Raw genomic sequence first — 18,094 nt, 5'->3', positions numbered from 1 at the left:
AATTTCATATTGGGTAATATTTATTATATATTATCTTTGTGACTAACAATAAACTAGAAAAAACATAAAAATATTTTACTGAAAAACAAATGAAACACGATCCCAAATATAGTGATTTGGACAGAAGAGAGAGAAGGAGGAGATGATGTAAGAGTAACCAATTGTCAATAAGTTATTGGTGAAAACATTAGTAAAGGCCATGTTATGATTTGGACTAGGGTTTGGTGGGTAGAAATGGGTGAAGGTGGTTGGGCAGGATCATAGAAGAAAACCTTTTTTAGTGTAACAAGACTCAATCCTCGTGCAGGAAACTTTGCCACTCATTCACCACAAAATTAACTAACTCAATTTTCCAACCCATAAATGAAAAAAAGAAACAAAATTCTTTTTACTAGTTTTTCTTTTTCGTAATAGGAAGAATGAAAACAAAACTACACACAGAGCCTAGCATAGACACCACCTCTCATATCATGGCTAATCCACAAAACTTCAGCATACTTGGCTAACCAAATTACTTACATTTTTTATATTTGAAGGTAAATCTTTCAAAGTTAGAAAATGTATATATAAAATAGAAGGTACATTTCTTATATATAGTTTGGCTCTAAAATTCAAGAATCATATCTACAAAATCCAATTGATAGCAAGGACTTTGTTTTAACCTAGTGATGAAAGTAAAAACATTTAGGTGTAATATATTTATACATAAATTGTATTTTGACAAGTTTTTATACTTGGTATAACTGAGTTAGTTTGAGACGAGTGCATTGGCTTTGGTTTATATCTCGGCTATATTAAGTTTTTCTTAAACTATAATAATTAACTAAAATATTATTTGCTGATAAAAAAACATTTATAGTGGATGGGTATTTTGGTAAAATTTACAAAACACTCGTATAGTGATGGCATTTTAGTAAATTCCACCCATGAACCATCTTTGTCAAAGTGTTAGCTGTAATTATCAAGATGAAAATAAATAAATAAATAAATAAAGACTATGGCCAGCTGCTTCTTCTTGAAGGTTGATTTAATAGCAACACAGAACCTTAATATAACTCTTTCTTCTTCATCCCATAAGAACTCTTAATTGCTTTCAAGAACCATATATTTTTTTTTTTTTTATATATATATATATATACACTGCGGAGAAGGTTTGAGTTCTTGAAGTTATAACAAAAATGGAGGAAAATCTTCCTCCAGGATTCAGATTCCATCCAACAGACGAAGAGCTCATAACATTTTATTTAACAAGAAAAGTGTCTGATGTCAGTTTCACATCCAAAGCTATTGTAGATGTTGATCTCAATAAGTCTGAACCTTGGGAACTTCCAGGTATTAATAATATTAATTTATTTATTACTTCTCCTAGCTATTTTTCTGGTTTTCAATTAGATTTTGTATTTAGATATTCCAATCTTTGTTCTTTGTTTTCTGAAAACATGTAGTTCAAACATTATGTTATTGGTGTATACTATTATTGTGAAAGGGCTTTAGGGTACATGGAGAAAAGAAAAATGAAAGAAAAAGATTAATTAAGTGGTGATAAATGATAATTAATAATTAAAATTTGATGCAGGCAAGGCTTCAATGGGGGAGAAAGAATGGTATTTCTTTAGCTTGAGAGATCGAAAATACCCCACCGGACTTCGAACGAATCGAGCTACTGAAGCAGGGTATTGGAAAACCACAGGGAAAGATAAAGATATATTTCGTGGAGGAGTATTGGTAGGGATGAAGAAAACCCTAGTTTTTTACAAGGGTAGAGCTCCAAGGGGTGAGAAAAGTAACTGGGTTATGCATGAATACAGGCTTGAAAACAAACATCCTTTCAAGCATAATAAGGTATATATGTCAAGCATATATTTTGAGTCCTCACACCTTAATTTATTTATTTCCTCAATATTCTTTACCTTTTTTTTTTTTTTTTTGAGAGCAATTCTAGTTTTAAAATTCAATTTAATTACACCATTTAAAATCAAATTCAATATTCAAATAATTCTTTTATTTGGGGAATAGTTAAAATTTATGTTTGATATAAGATATATTAACAGCTAAATATAATTATTCTCTTATTTAAAATCACATTCAATATTCGTATAATTTTGTTTCTTGAAAAAAATTATTGTGTGAAACAATTGCAAAGTAAATGTTTATCCACTTAATAATTTGCTCATAATAATGTTAGATGGATTAGATATAGTAATATGGGTTATATAAAAAAAATCCTGTATAATCATGGGTGAAACTCATAGAAATAGTTGAAAATCTTCGACATTCTCAAAATTTAATTTTTCTCCTCTAAATTTTATTTTTATTCTCGAAATTATACATATTGATATCACAAATTCCACTTTCAAATTTTTTTTTTTTTACTTCTATTTTTGGCCATCAACATTTAAAGTATAGTTTTGCCCTTGTACATAATTATATTATGTAATATAAAGTGACTATTTCTTAATTTTAATAATCCTCACAAATTGGTTAAACTCCTACTACAATGGATGAAAGAATTAAACTAGAAATCCATATTTCTTACATCTTTAAAATGAGTGAGGAAAATAGGTAAGGTATTAAGTCATTTCTTTAAATTTTTGAAAAATTAGATATTTTTTCTTAGGGTGAAGATAATTTTAAAAAAAAAAAAAAAAACCTATTAACAACCATATAAGCTTTCTAAAAAAAATTGACCAAATAACCAACAAGATATTGGTTGAGGTGGTAAGCAACATCAATCCTATAAGGGTGATAATATAAGTTCTTTATCCAGAAAGCGCGCTTTGCTGTAAGGACAAAAAAATCTTTATGTTCTACGGTCAAAAAAGAAAGATTGACCAAATAAAATAAAAAAGTACTGAATTATTTCATTCTTCTAAGTTCCCAATTAATTTTTTAATGTTTCTTGGATATTAAATTATCTTTCATTTCCTGCAGGAGGAATGGGTAGTTTGTAGGGTATTCCAAAAGAGCTCACCAGCAGCCAAAAAACCACAACCGACACTATCCTCTCAACAATCTTTAGGATCTCCATGTGATGATACAAATTCCATTGTCAATGAGTTTGGAGATATTGAGTTACCAAACCTAAACAACATTGTCAATTCTTCCTCATCTACTTGCTTCAACAGCCTCTCTTCAACAGTACAAAATACTAATTTTCTCACCACCAATAACAATGACACCAATGTAAATTTAAACACAAATATGAACATGAACTGGGCTACAACTCTCCCTTCACTCTCTTGGCCTTCAAGCTTGCTAAGCTCAAATCTCACAATGAATTCCTTGCTTCTCAAGGCATTGCAATTTAGAAGCTATCAACAAGGAGAAGGTGCAGCAAGTAGTAGTACAACTAATCCTTACTCATTCCTTACACAGGGAATTCCTCAGTTTGTCGGAACGACAACGGATTGTATAAGTTCAAATAATTTTCAGGCTGCTTCTTCTTCTCTATCCTCCAAGGTTTTAGAATCTGTATTGCCACAACAACAACCACAGCAGGAGCAACCATTCAATTTGGACTCCATTTGGTAATGAAGCTGTGTAAATATTAAACCATTCCTAACATCTTTTCTGTTTCAATTATCTTCAACGAAGACTTAAAGTATATATAGAGTCTTGGAGCAACGAAGCTCAAGCTCATGCATATAAATGCCACAAGAAAAATAATGGTCAGATTTCATTTGTCTAGGAATGTAGTAAAAACCTTTAAAAAAATTGTAATGTTTTAGTTAATTAATTATGTATCTTTTTTTTATGTTGAAGTGTTAATTTTAGTTAAGTTGGTGAACTACTGCTTCAATACAAAAGAAGTAGCTTGCTAAATTAACATTACAAGTCATTTATTATTAGTTTTCTTATTGCTGTCTTTATCTTCTCCTTCCTATATATATGTATATATACACACACTACGTGAATGCTCAGTGTGAATGTGAATGGGAGACGATCTACTTAATACAATGGAATTAATTTGAATAAAAAAAGAGCCTAATGGTAAAAAATCCAAAACCTTTACATAATTTTCAAATTTCTGTAATTATAAATATTTCAATTTGATCTTATGATAAATTATTTTCTTGCAAGTTTTTTTATGGAGATAAACGAAATATTAGACCTTATTTGTCTTTGAAAATAATTTATCTTGGGAAAATATTTTCCAATGAATTATTTTCTATTATTTAGTTGTAATATTGAAATTAGTTAAAAAATATTAAAGTTTATATATTATTATTTATAATATTCAAAGTATTTAAAATTATCAAAATTTTATGTTAAATATGATGAAAAATGCATAAAAATATAAAATTATGGTAGTCGTATATAATCCATGGTGATGATGCTGATTGTGAACGTGATCCGTGGTGATGATTGATGACCAATTATGATCAGTGGTTGTGATTACTAGTCAATAAAGATTAGAGCTACAAAACTAACAGGTGAATTCGATGCCATGTGCAACCAGAAAAAGCGTTAGCAATCTTATCTAAAAAATATATTGTTTTTGAAAAATAAAAGTCATTTTTAAAAAAACAGTTTTTTATTGACCGATTTTCTTAAACATCCATATATAGAAAATCCATAAAATACTTGCCAATAAATTATTTTTCAGAAATAAACATAGGTTTAGTTGATAATGAAACTTGAAATGTAGACAAAAAAATTTATCTGCACGTACCACCTTCAATAGGAAAAAGGTTCTTATTTCTCTTTAACACTAACATTAATAATAATAATAATTATTATTATTATTATTATTATTATTATTATTATTATTATTATAGCCTAAAAGAGATTTTTTTTTTTAAATCTCCTTTCAAATAAAATTTTATTTACATTATAAAAAAATTCAAAAACAAAAATTGTTTTATGAGAAAAAAAGGGACTAATTAATTACCTCTTTTTACTTTTTTACACCATTTTCAGATATTAGCATTACAATTGTCAATTCTTTCAAGACTCAAAAACCTTGGGACACTTCAGCTAAAGATTTTCTGATGTTCATATTCTTCTAAATATCAGAAAATTAATCAGACTATACTTAATTGGCTACCATAGAAAGTCACACTATAATATTCATTTTTTCTTGATTTATTAAAGATAGAATGGACTTATTAACATTATCATATTTTTAATAATTTTCTCCAAATTAATAAAAATAGAAAGAGAAATTTGAAATTGTGGCCTCTATTTTGCAAAATAAAGATAAGGAGACCAACACAATTATATTTGACCTTCTCATTCATAATTATATTCACTGCCAAATATTAAGACACCATGCTATAAATTATTTTTTTTTTACATAAAAATTGTGTTAAACCATATATATAAGACAGGGTAACTTTGTTCTCCCATATCATAATCATAATTTATAAAATATGATTAATTACTGTTGCTAGTTTTGTTAACTCTTTTATAAAATTAGTTAATGAATCAACATATTATTACTAGATTTTAATATAATATATATTTTTTTAATAATATTTTAAGGCTTAAGAAAGCTTTACTTTGTTATTTAAAAAAAAAAAATTTTTTAGTTATTAATTACAAAAAGATTGCAAAGGCTGGGCCTTAAAACTATAAACTGGATATGGACTGGGCGTCGCGTCGTCAATTAATAACTCTCACTTAAATGCAAACAATTAAACTTAGAGAGCAACACAGCACGCCCCCTCCCTCCCCCTTTCTCTCTTTTTCTTTCTCTCTCTCAAGCAATGGCGGGAAAGTCTATCACCGGCGACGGATTAACTGATAACCTTGCCGGGATGACGAAAAATCAGCTCTATGACATTATGTCTCAGATGAAGGTTCATTCTCTTTTCATTGTCTTTCTTTTCTTGAATTTTATTATCCTCCAAACAACACTTATTTTCCCGTAACGTTCTGTTTTCACGATTGTTTGGCGTATGTGTTTGTTTTTCTTCAATACAGACATTAATCGAGCAGAACAAGCAACAAGCAAGAGAGATTCTCATCCAGAACCCTCTTTTGACTAAGGCACTTTTTCAGGTATTTATAATTAAATCTTTGTGTTTTTGTTTTTTTATCAAAAGGAGAAAAGTTCGGTATTTTTTTGTCGTTGAGCATTTTTCGAATTACGAAAATTTTATATTTTTGTGAGATTGTTAGTATTTTTTTGCATTGATGCTCTGTATTATGTGAATTTCGATGATTTTGTTGTTGTGATGATATAGAGTGGAATTAGGGTTTTGTTTCTCTTTTTATTTTGATTTAATTCAATTCAGAAAATCTTCTCCCTCAATGTGAAAATTTAACAAGGCCTTAATTCTTTTAATTAGCATAGTGATTGTTTATCTGATCGTAGATGCATTTATCCTGCCAGTTGCTTTATGTTTTCAATGGGATTAGCTACTCTGATAGTTTGGAGTTCAAGCCATCCTTCCCTTTTCCACACAGGAAAAAAAGGGATGATGAAGGGATTACCTTGCCTAAATAAACATAGGGATTAGATTATGATGAGACCATTAGTGTAAATTAGGGTTCTATTTTACAAAGGTTATTTTCAACAATGGTCAACTTAATTTAGCACTTGATTTCAGCATTGTATCCACACTTTATTCTGATGGAGAAAAATTGCCCACTTTTAATTTGTTTCCATAAGGTCAGTGTTGCCACGATTTGATCAGAAACTTGCTGGAATCTGGCCCAGCAGTCTGTAAAATTCCTAATTGATGACTTGAGTACATATCATATCTGAGCATTTAATTATCAACCTCCATAAGCTGCAGTGTTGTTTTTTGACAATCTGTATCCATATGATCTACTGTATTTGCATCCATCAATCTGAGATGTGATTTGTTGTGAGATTCGGACATCTTTCTGCTCTTCTGGTTGTGTATTCGTTTGACTTAAGGCACTATTCCAAATAAATTTCTAGGACCTTTAGGCTTAATTCATATCTGCTGAGTGAAAGCTTAAACAGGGTTTTGATATTCCTTATTGAAAACAAATACACTAGTTATTACAAATTCTCTTTTTTTTTTTTTTTTTTTTTTTTTTTTTTCTACCAACAAAAATTTGTTACTTTTAAATTGTAGTGTTGCTTGAGTTTCAGGATCATCACTGTTAGGTTAATAGTATTGCTCGGGTTTAAGGATCGTTACTGTTAGGTCATTACACCTGCATGTTGTATCGATTACACTAGTTGAAGCCGGACTTATTTTATTATGTTAGCATTGTATAGGATTGAGCAAAACAAGCTGAGGTTTGGCATACCTAGGCTCGGCTCATTTATTAAACAAACTTTAAGCTAGGCTCAAATTTGGTTCAAACAAGTTGAATCCAATATCATTCAAGTTTTGGCTTGTTTGTTAGATAAGCCTAAACTAGTGGAGAACTAGTTTAGCCTTCTCTATATATGTTATAAACAAAATCATCGCAAATTCGTTCAGAATTAAAATATTTATTTAGGAAATTGCAATAGACTTGGTCATGCCTGTTCTTTTTAGGATCATAATATATAATAGGATATGTAACTTTTGGTAGTCATGCTGCAAGTTATTCGCTATTATAAAGAAAATGAGTAACCTACTGCCCAAAGCATCCTACAGTTTTTTATATGCTACTATACACATGTGTGTGTGTGTGTGTGTGTATCTTATTTGGTTTCTATCACCTAATAAACACTGTTAATACGTTCTCTATGCTGTGGATATCCTGCATGAGCAGTAATAATTTCAGGCATAAGCTTACTTGTAGGCTTATACGCTACTTTGTTCATGTGTCTAACTGTGCTGAGCTTCACAGATCCTAAGCCTAGCAGTTTGAAGTCTGTGAACTTGGCTTATTAACGAAACAAATGCATTCAAGCTAGGTTTTATTGAGTTAAACTTCAAATTAGCTCATGAGTGGTTTGTCTAATTTGGAAGCCGTTGTGTCTTACATCTCATAATTTCTCTTTCACTCACTCACTAAATGCTACTCGGTTTACCTTGTTTAATCAGGCACAGATTATGCTTGGAATGGTGCAGCCTCCTCAAGTGGTATTCTCGTAACTTTGAGAAGTTTGACTCTCTATGTGTTACCTTGGTGATCATATGTTCTAATAACAATGTTCTTGTAGATTCCAAATATCCAACCGGCAGCACCACAACAACCTCAGCAATCATCACAACCACCTCAACAGTCAAACATTCAGGCTACACAACCGTTACCTGGACAAGTTGCTTTACAGGAACAAACAGTTGCATCTCAGACCCAACCACCAATGAGAAAGCAACACCAGAATCAACCTTCAATGCCAATGCCGTCTACTTCAGCTCCTCCAAGTCATCAGTCTCAGCCTATGCCTTCACACCCTCTACAGACACCACAGTTGCCCAAAGGACATCTGAATCCACAAGTGACGCCAATCCCTGTTCCACAATCCTCTCAACTTCCAAATGTAGCTCCACCTCTTCATTCTGCTCAACAGCAACCGCCACTTCATCAACCCCAAATGTCCACAGTCTCTACTCAGTTGCAACAGCCGTTGCAGACAACTGGAATTCATCATATGCCATTACAACAGCCATTGCCACCACAAGCTAGAGTATCTTCTGTTCCGAGCTTTCATCATCAATATGGACCGCAAATGGGACCCAATGTTGGTTTCCAACATTCTGGTGCTCATCAACATCCTTCACAACCTATGTTTCATGTAAGCTGAAGATTTTGGTTCTCAAGCAATTTTTCATAGTTATTTTGCATAACTTCATTCCTTCCAAATTTTTCAGTCTAGTAACAAACCTCAACCTAGCATGGGACCATCATTTCCACAGGGACAGCTACCTATTCCAAGTCAGTTACCACCACTATATCAGGTATGTTTGCTGATTTCAACTCATGGAATCATTTTATGTTGTTACACCATCTTATCAGTTGGTTATGCTTGATTCATGTGGAGCTTGTTGCTTTACAAGGCTCTCTGATGGGCATAGTTAACCCTTGTCACTTGACTTCCCTGTTTGTATATGTGCCTTAGCATATTCAGAAATTGTTTGTTATGCATGAGAATGATGTTCAAGCCTGTAACTCGTGCTAATCTAGAATGACAAAGTGATCATCAACAGTTGCTGAGCTATCTGCCAATATTGATTCATTGATTGCATGCCTGTTAACAGTTTTCATGGCTAATTGATGCGTTTGTCCAAATAGGAACAGGAATGCATTTAGGCTCGAAATTTCTGCTTGAATTTATTTGTTTAAATTTTGAACCTTTTATGATTATGCCCAAAAGTTTATGTGTGAACAGTGAAAAAAGATGAGTACTGTGACTCCTGAGATGATTTGTAATTGTGTGATTTGCTAATTCAATTGAAACAACAAAGTTTTATCTAATTGCTTAATGATAATGTTGTGGTAGAGATGTGTTACTGTAAATCTAATTTTCTTTGCCTTTATGGAACTTAGGAAATCTGTACTTGCTAGTTAATGGAGAATCACCTTCATTTTTTACATGTTTTCTGCTTTCGGCTTTTTCATTTTCTTTTTATTATCAGCGCATTAAAAAATGTTGGACTCACCAACGCCTGTTTGCTCTGCAATTTGGTTTATCAAGCCCAAGTAGCTGAAAATTAGAGTTTTTTTTCCTTACTCGCCAACACATCATCATAATGAAAACATGGTGGAAACATGGGGTGGCTTTACTTTATCTATAAAATAACCACTGTGAGCTGTCAAAAGCTTGAGCTTCTCATCCAAGCTTTCCACACAACCAGGATATTGTAACTTACTCTCCTCCCCCTGTGCTTTCCATATCCACCAGGCGAAGGAAAGCTTATTTTAAATGATCTTCCTTCACTTCAAAGTATGGGTAAACTTTTACACAACTTTAATTAGAACCTGCCGTCTAATTCGCATTCTCATTTAATGAGATGTGTACTGTCAACATCTATTATTACAGATTAAATCATTGAATGATAGAACATGCCTAATGGGAATAGGTCCGAGTCTCTTTATTGTCGAGATAAGGATTGAGTTGGTAAAGAAACAATTATTGTATTTTGCATTAGGCATGTTGCAGAAGATTGGACACAAATTGATTGTTTCATTTTTCAAGTTTGAGGGCAGTGTCCTTGTACAACTTGATAACTATTTGAGTTGCATTTGCTCCTGTCAATATTTTTGAACCTTTGTTGCTTTTAAGGCTGGAGGTTCGCACATGGGGACTGAGTTCAACAATCAAGCGGGAAACGCAATGCAAATTGATAGAGCATCTTCGTGGATGTCAGGCCCACCTGAAAGCTCGATAATGACACATATTTCAGGACCACCCACATCGGTGCCTGGCCAGATGGGCCTGGGCAGTCAGCCTAGTCGCACTGCAGGAGTAAATATTTCGTTACAAAAAAGTTTTACCATATTCCAGGCTTTTATTAATGGTATCAATTTCTTTTCACTGACTTCTATTTCCCTTCTGTTTATGGTCTAGTTGACGCCTGAGATGGAGAAAGCACTGCTTCAGCAGGTCATGAGCCTCACACCAGAACAGATTAATCTCCTCCCTCCTGAGCAGCGGAACCAAGTGCTTCAGCTACAGCAAATGCTACGCCAATGAAATTAATCGGTTATTTCTTTGAATTGACAGTGACAGTTCTTACAGTATTTTATAAGGTCATCTCAGATAACGATTGCTTGCAAGTGAAGACATCATACAGGAACTGAAGCATTTGAGGATAGTTAATAGTACCAGTTTTGGCTGTGATAATTGTATTGTTTTTCTTTCACAGTTGAAATCATCCACATATGGCAGTGTTTGTATTCTTCCTATTTCCAGTCTTTGGATATTTTATTCATGTAGCACCGCTTGATAGGGAGCTAAATATCTATACAGATTATTAAATTCAAGCTTCAAAAAGGTGGGTTGATTTCTTTTTAAATCTTCAAAACTTATAGTCGTATCGTCGATCGTTTAAGATTATCCCATGCTTTTTCCTCTTCAGGACAACAATTTAACAGCCAAATTTTATTATCATAGTGAAGGCCTTATATCAATAATTTGTAATCACCTGAACTTTTAAACCTGCTCCCCTATTTTATTACAATTTAAAAGCTATTTGCGCTGACAGAAAAAACCTTTCATCAATTACATTTTCTAACATCCTTGGTCGATTGCTCATCAAGGTAAGACATGCATGATAGCTGCTTTACAATCAATGGAATTTATCGTATGGCAGGGAAAAAACAATCTCATCCCTTTTCCTATTCTTTTTAAAAATTCATCCCCTTCCTCTCTAATAGGCTACAATAGCTTATCCTGGAAAAAAGAAGCCTCCTCGTTATGGTGTACCAGTTGAATGCTTCACCAGATGGTTGGTTTGGACAGAAATAATCAATATTGTTGTCCCAGATTATGAAAAGCAGATTGCAGATCATTGCCAAGCGCCCAGAGCACAGTCAAGCACAGTTCAACTGCCGTAATTGAAGAGTGCTTCTGATGAATTCTAACAACATGCAAGCACACCTTAGTAAGCCATCCTTTGATTGGCACAAAATTGTGTAAATCCCAATACAAGCAGGAGAAGAATAAGCTCAGCCAACTAATGTCCATGAGAATCATCCACTGCTGTAAGTAAAACTAATGTCAGAAATTTGGGGGCAAAAGGATATGTGGATCAAGAAGCATTTCATTTATTCAACAAAAAATGATGCTTCAAATTCCAAAAAGAACAAAAAAAATCCTATTTTAGACAAGTGACATTTAAGTGTTTATAATTATAATCCCCCAGGAATATAGATAATTTATTATGATTGTCTGCAAGCTAAATCATTTTAATTGACAAACTTCTTTTGTGAATAAATATCAAAAGCACAGCAAATGATGTGTAAGACAATAATGTGAAAATCACGTTCAAGCTGCTGCCAGAAAATGGTAAAATAGCAGAAAACATTATGATTACCTTTATCAGACATGTTCAACGAAAAAATGCCATACTAGTTGCTTCAGAAATTCAGTGACTGGTCAACCATTTATGTCATAGGATGATCATCATTTTGGAAGCCTGAAAATTCAACATCTCCTTCGGATTCCCAATCAATCTCATTCTCAAGTTTGCCCTCACCGTCATCATCATCAACATCATCATCAGACTCTTCCCCATCAGCTCCAATGAATGAAGGTTCATCCTCACTCTGTCCATCCATAGGAAAAAAATATATATATATTTCAAATTAAAGGAAATATCCTTCATAACAATAGAAGTAATATTAGATGTCTAGAAATTACACAGGAAACAACTATATATGGGGAAAAAAATTCACAATGTTATAATGATGACCAAGTAACAAAATGCAAAGAAAAATATCTTACTTGTGTGAAATCTGAGAGATTATTTAACCGGCCATGTTCCTTTGGTTCTGAGGTCCAATTATTCTCATCTTCTTCTTCTGGAGAAAAGCCCTGTAGCAGATGATCAAGAAAAAGAACATCAGTTTTAATACAAATGACGGCGGTGGTGGTAGAAATGATGAGTTAAAACAAACAGAATTTCATAACAAAATATCACTGATTGAAGCATCTACACATATAAAATATGAGAAAATATCGCCACCTATAAGACCTACCTATCGCCTCCCACTCCTCCCCCTCATATTAACTTATAAAGGAGCGTACAACGACAGTGCTTGTATGAAAACAATTTAAAAAAAGGCATGCTGCCATTGTGCGCACATAAACTTGTGCATTTGACTGCAAATACAGCATGTAGGATCAATTCATACCACATCTATAATGCATATAAAAGTGAGAACAAGGAGGAAGACCATTAAGATGCACAAAGAAGGATATAATTAAATTAATAATGACAAACTACCCTCTATTTTGATTGGCTAAAAATTAAAATAAGGAATTATTATTTTTGAAAAATCTTTAATTTGATTGACTATATTAGTTTCCTACTTAAATCTTAAATACACTTAAATAATTCCCTGACTTATGGTTCAATGAACTATATTACTAATTTACATGGTTAAAAAGGAATTAATATATCTATATAATATAACTATAAAAAAAAACACGTACACGTACGTGTCTATTATACACCAACAACACATGCATATATTTTTGAAAATATATGCTTGCAATTTCTAAATAACGGAAACAGCACTTACAATTTCTTTCTTCATTTCCTCTATGGTTCTTTCCAATTCAGATATGTGCTGACTAAGAGCCTGCATAAATAATGTAATATATAAGATATCTACAAGTAAAAGAAGGCCATAGTCATAAGATACAGGCTGATATGTACAAAAAGTAAACGCAGAATTATGTCCCTTTTTGTTCAACTTTATGTCCTTTCTCTTTTTATGTTTAACCTCTTCTCAATCAGCTCTAGCAAAAGCCTATATCTAGCATCTAAATGGCTGAAAGCAATCTTAAAAAACCAAAAGTAAGGTCAAAATCCAATTGACTAGTGATCAATGATACACTGATGCAGGATCCTGCAGCCAAGGTTCCCTCCAGTCTGAAACTCACTGTTGGTCTAAAGATCCCCAGCAGTTGATATTTTGGAGGATTATGGAGGTATTGCTGGTCTAAGATTGGCAATATTGTCATTGGCTTTCAATTGATGAGTTGGTCGCCACCGCTCAGTCATTTGGAGAGTGTGGAATCGGCTCCAATTTACAGTACTGATAAGGATTTTCTACATGGGAACATTTACGCAATTTTTTATTTTTTATTTTTTTTTATTTTTTTTTTATTTTTTTGTATATCAGAACTAGCAGATTATGTAAAGAGGGATAAGAAAGGATAAGGAAGATTGAGTTAAGTAAGTTTTCTTCCTCGTACTTCTTATCAAAGAGGGGGATGATCTGCAAGCACATTTATCCATGTAACCACAGTGATGGATCCAGGATTTCTTTTTAAGAGGGGGCAAACTTAGTAGTATAATAACTTAGTAGTATAATATATATATATATATATATATATATATATAGCAAAAATCAGGATAGAGGAGAAAACCTCATGGCGTTGCATGGCCACAGATCGCTTCAGAGCTTTTGCCTTTGTCAAAAGATTTCTTGGCCTCAAGTTAATGGGTCGGCGATAATTCTTGCCACGATAGTAAATTAGAGCAAATCCTTTGGGCACTCTTTCTATTGCCACCAGAATACCACCACTCTCATATTCCAACAACCTAGCTGTATCTTCAACAAATGCAAGAGTCTTTTGTTTGGATATTAACTTCACAAGTTCTCTATGCTTCCAGTGCAAATGCATATTCTCGATGACACCATCAAAAACACCACGAATGCCTGTTTATCATTAAATGCACATTGTCAGAATTTAAGACCTCTTGAATTTCACTCTATGGCTAAAGAAGAAAATATCACTCACCAAGAGGCAAGTATGCCTTCATTCTTAAGCCAACTCTACGGAACATTGCTCTTTCCTCATCAGTTATTGTTTCTTGGTCGTAATCAGGACCAGAAGGAAGCATAGAGGCTTCTATCTTCGATAAAAGTCGTTCTGCTCTAAGCTTTTTGGCTTGGGCCTGTCCAGGCAATCAAACATCAACCAAGTTACTTTATGGGCCCTACCAAAGGCCTGAAATAAGCCCCAATACTGTTATGTCAAATGATGACTGTTGAGTAGATAAGAATTACTGCAATGTCATAGCTGTTAGTTGCAAATGAAAGGATTTTACTGTTGCGCCAGACAGTAGCCCTTTTAAATATTAAAAAATTATCCCCTTCAGAACTTAAAAGGGAAAGGTATAAGTACCCTACGTAGAACAAATCTTTCCCTATGAGACTTTCTGACTGGAGAAAGGAATGTTACGTACGCTTTAAAAATCTCTTTGCAGAGAATCTCTTCCCCCCACCCTCTCACACTAACTCCAATCCTTGTGCAATTAATAGTCAATTCTGGAAGGAAAGCCAGTAAATACCTTCTCACCCACCTTTCGAACCAATTAAAAAAAATATTGTTTTCCTTATAAAAAGGGCCTTTATGTGCAGTGCTTTAGTGGCAGAAATACAAAGTACAGTTTTGTTTTCAAACAGAAAGGAAAAGAAGAAGAAGAAGCTTACAACAGCTAATTTATGTTCAATTCGTTTGACAACTCTAGCCCTTTTCGATCTAGCTGCATCTTCAATCATCTTTTCACGTTCCTCAGCAGATATAGTTTTGCCCCACCTGGCTTGAGCCTCATAAAACTCGGCCAAGGTGCCTGCAAGTGCCTTTCCTTGACCTTCCTCAGATAATGCTGTCTCCACTCCTCTGCTTCTTACCTTCTCTTCAACATCTTGAATCTGTTTGGTTAATTCCTGTCTCTCTGCTAAAGCAGCAGCGACACTTGTTGGCAGAAAATCCTTGCCACGGTATATTACAATGTAATACTTGTTCCTGAGCAGTAAGATACCGCCTGTTAACATCTGCAAAAACATAAGAAATTTTAGCATCATATTGAAATAATGGTTAGTCTGCATGAGTAATATCTTCTTCAGGCATTTGTTATGAGGAAAGCACTATACAAGATAAAGAAACCCAGTGGAAAATTTCACAGAAAACCAAATAAAAAATTGTAACAGAAATGACATCGGAATTTCACCATACAAGCAACAGCTTGCACAAGATACAATCAAGACAGTTTATTTGGGAGAAAAACAACATCAACAAAAAATGGCCAGCGAAATACAAGAAAAATAATGCTTTGAGATAAAAAATGCAACAAACCTTCAGCTCATCAGCCATTAGTTTATTATTTGTATTCTGGATACCACGTTTAACAGCAATCTTTGCAACTAGGCTTTTCTCCCAAATCTTACGTATTGCAGCTGCCAACCCTTGGTGGTTTCTGTTTCTCCCTATAAAACAAGTTGCAAAACAGATTAAGGGCAATGAATTGACAGTGATAATGAAGATTTAACATAAAATGAGCTATACCAAGTGCAAAATGACAAGGAAGAGTTTTAGCAAGTTTTCGCAAATTAGTCATCTCAGCATTCGTAAGTCTTGACCGCATTCCAGTAGGAAGAAGCCTAAAAGGTGTTTTGTAACCAGGAATTTTTGGAGGAAGCAAGTCAGCATCCACTGGAAGTATCCCTGTGCCCCACCACTCTTCAAATCGAGGACCAAGACTATCTAGTAAGCTGTTGAATTCAGCTTCCTCCTCAGTCATATTCTCAGCACTGTTCATTCTTCCAATAGCCAGTTCCCTTTTCTTTACGGTCGAACTTACACCATCATGATTCCTCAGGGTTTCAGTATCAGGAGAAGAAACATCTGGAATGAAAAGTGCATCTCCTTCTTTATCAACAGATTGGGGTTTAGATGGAGGCCCTTCATAGTTACTTCCACGGTACACCATCATGACACTTCCAGCCCTCCATATAACTAAACCTCCAGTTCGACGCTGGCCATTACTACAAACAGTTAGTTTACACATGCCAAATCCTTATCATCTATATGATGAGGTTATTTTTAGTAATTCTAATGAAATATAATGCAATTTAATCAAATGCATTTATGGCATCAATTAGCTTAAACATCTATACCTATCCCAATATAGGAATACAATAACGGCAAGTAGAGATTGGCTACCAAGGTAAATACTATCTGCCAACTACTGTAAAAGCACATAGAATATAGAATCAACAATGCAAAATATAGTCTAATCAATTTAAATGAAAATTAACCAAAAGCAGCCAACCTCAGTGATCTCGTGGGCAGTTTTCATATCATGGGCGAGAACCTCATGAAATTTAAGCCTAACCAACTCCTGCTTCCTCCATTTATCATGAATCTTCTCCAATACATCCTTCGTGAGTCCAGCTTTGGGCACACTAATTCTCTCTCTTACAAACATGCCCATTTTCCTTAGCCTTCTCAACTCCTCATCCTCAATAGTTAATTCTGCCAAGGTTGGAGCTTTAACAGTCCTTTTTCTTTCCCTCCCTCCCTCTCCTCCTCTCTCCTCTCTCTCGATTTCCTTTCTCTGCCATGGTAAAACCAAATCGTCACTCTCCTCATCGTCCCTATTGCTAAATATAGTATCCGGCCGGACCCACTCTCGCTGCAATAAATCTGCCAATCTCTCATCTCCAGTTACTTCCGCCTTATCTCCACGGTCAATTCCCTTATCCTCCTCTCCATCATCATCTTCATCGTCTGATCCTAACCCCAAATTTCTCAACCGAAGCACGATTCTTTCTATCGCATTTTGACCTTTGCCCTCGGGCGAAAACTGGGTCTTGTCTTGACCGTTGGATCGAGCGACTTGTCTGGGAGCGGGAGCGGGAGCAGGACTGGGAGGGCCCCATTTGGAGAGCCAAGGAGAATTCAAGGAGGGAATTGGGCTTTTGGGATTAGGGTATTTGTTGGTTCGAAGTGAAGAAGAAAAAGAAAAGGGCTTTTTGAGAGAGTGAAATGAGGGTTTTGAAGTAGAAGAGAAGAGGGAGTGAGAAGTGAGTGGCAGCGAGTTTCTTAGTGGCAATTCGGTTAATTTGGCTGTTGTAATGGCCATTTGGATGAACTTCAATGGATTCTGGTTGAGCTAGGAGGCGAATAATGATTTATACTCTTTCATCAGTGAGGTTGTTTGGATTCTGAGAAATTTTTTGGACGAAAGAAAGGAATTGAGAGCTTCAGAGAGGAAGAAGATAAGATGTTTTTATGTTCCTAAAATGAGATATTTTAACTTTCTTTTAGGTAACCTGCATGGGTTGATGACGTGGCATACAATTCGGAAGGAGGGGTTCACATGGCTGCTGACCTGGCACCGGATGCTGACTCGCACATAATAATTGCTCGTACAACAATTATAGATTTGATTTAAATTCATAACAGTTAATAGCTGTGAACAATTACTAATAATTTTTCATTAATGCTTTCTTTGTTCGTTTAGTTTGATTTTTTTTTAAAATTATATATATATAAAAAAAGAAATTTCCTGTTTCATTAATGATTTTTTAAATAGTTCTTGCAAAGGATTAGCTTTGGAAGATTAGAGTCCCTCTCATGGTATAGATAATGAGTAACGTTGAAGGCTATAGTAAAACTATAATAGAGTACCATACACTCAGAACAAAAAAAAAAATTATAAAAAAAAAAAAAAAAATATAAAGTCGTAACACTTTTTAGAAAATCCTTAGTTAA

The 18,094-nt window shown here is 34.0% G+C and overlaps 3 protein-coding genes across 5 annotated transcripts; 2 read left to right on the top strand and 1 right to left on the bottom strand.

Moving 5' to 3' along the window:
* The first annotated feature begins 1,085 nt into the window (after window positions 1–1,085).
* Window positions 1,086–3,842, top strand: NAC058 (NAC domain containing protein 58). The gene is made up of 3 exons (XM_012237619.4): window positions 1,086–1,332; window positions 1,577–1,842; window positions 2,932–3,842. Exons 1-3 carry the CDS (start codon window positions 1,179–1,181, stop codon window positions 3,529–3,531), a joined length of 1,020 nt encoding a protein of 339 aa, XP_012093009.1. The 5' UTR covers window positions 1,086–1,178; the 3' UTR covers window positions 3,532–3,842.
* Window positions 3,843–5,626: 1,784 nt separating this feature from the next.
* ESP1 (hydroxyproline-rich glycoprotein family protein) lies at window positions 5,627–10,874 on the top strand. The gene is made up of 7 exons (XM_089721432.1): window positions 5,627–5,801; window positions 5,926–6,003; window positions 7,959–7,997; window positions 8,078–8,653; window positions 8,730–8,816; window positions 10,142–10,324; window positions 10,427–10,874. The coding sequence occupies exons 1-7, from the start codon at window positions 5,709–5,711 to the stop codon at window positions 10,550–10,552; spliced, it is 1,182 nt and encodes a 393-aa protein (XP_089577558.1). The 5' UTR covers window positions 5,627–5,708; the 3' UTR covers window positions 10,553–10,874.
* Window positions 10,875–11,004: 130 nt separating this feature from the next.
* EMB1865 (CRS1 / YhbY (CRM) domain-containing protein) lies at window positions 11,005–17,612 on the bottom strand. Of its 3 annotated transcripts, none has more exons than XM_012237621.4 (10): window positions 16,650–17,612; window positions 15,884–16,352; window positions 15,674–15,804; window positions 15,028–15,372; window positions 14,333–14,489; window positions 13,958–14,250; window positions 13,105–13,164; window positions 12,305–12,394; window positions 11,895–12,126; window positions 11,005–11,560 (listed from the first exon to the last, which is right to left on the bottom strand). In XM_012237621.4, exons 1-9 carry the CDS (start codon window positions 17,460–17,462, stop codon window positions 11,965–11,967), a joined length of 2,520 nt encoding a protein of 839 aa, XP_012093011.1. In that variant the 5' UTR covers window positions 17,463–17,612; the 3' UTR covers window positions 11,005–11,560; window positions 11,895–11,964. The 3 variants fall into 3 exon arrangements, with proteins under 3 accessions (XP_012093011.1, XP_012093012.1, XP_089577557.1); XM_012237622.4 differs by having other exon boundaries at window positions 11,005–11,557; XM_089721431.1 differs by having other exon boundaries at window positions 15,884–16,362; window positions 16,650–16,791.
* Between the last annotated feature and the right edge of the window lie 482 nt (window positions 17,613–18,094).

Source organism: Jatropha curcas, chromosome 5 (genome assembly GCF_041381405.1).
Source record: "Jatropha curcas cultivar XTBG-Jc1 chromosome 5, XTBG_Jcur_1.0, whole genome shotgun sequence".
Classification (NCBI taxonomy): Eukaryota; Viridiplantae; Streptophyta; class Magnoliopsida; order Malpighiales; family Euphorbiaceae; genus Jatropha; species Jatropha curcas.
This window is presented reverse-complemented; position numbering and strand designations above follow the sequence as displayed.

Bases quoted from the DNA above. Each gene is read 5' to 3' on its own strand.
- NAC058 (XM_012237619.4), top strand. From the start codon at position 1,179: ATGGAGGAAAATCTTCCTCCAGGATTCAGATTCCATCCAACAGACGAA. The intron at 1,333-1,576 runs GTATTAATAATA...AATTTGATGCAG, and splicing joins TGAACCTTGGGAACTTCCAG to GCAAGGCTTCAATGGGGGAG. The intron at 1,843-2,931 runs GTATATATGTCA...CATTTCCTGCAG, and splicing joins ATCCTTTCAAGCATAATAAG to GAGGAATGGGTAGTTTGTAG.
- ESP1 (XM_089721432.1), top strand. From the start codon at position 5,709: ATGGCGGGAAAGTCTATCACCGGCGACGGATTAACTGATAACCTTGCC. The intron at 7,998-8,077 runs GTATTCTCGTAA...ATGTTCTTGTAG, and splicing joins TGGTGCAGCCTCCTCAAGTG to ATTCCAAATATCCAACCGGC. The intron at 8,654-8,729 runs GTAAGCTGAAGA...CAAATTTTTCAG, and splicing joins CTTCACAACCTATGTTTCAT to TCTAGTAACAAACCTCAACC.
- EMB1865 (XM_012237621.4), bottom strand. From the start codon at position 17,462: ATGGCCATTACAACAGCCAAATTAACCGAATTGCCACTAAGAAACTCG. The intron at 16,353-16,649 runs GTTGGCTGCTTT...AGTAATGGCCAG, and splicing joins CTGCCCACGAGATCACTGAG to CGTCGAACTGGAGGTTTAGT. The intron at 14,490-15,027 runs GTAAGCTTCTTC...TTGCCTGGACAG, and splicing joins TTGAACATAAATTAGCTGTT to GCCCAAGCCAAAAAGCTTAG.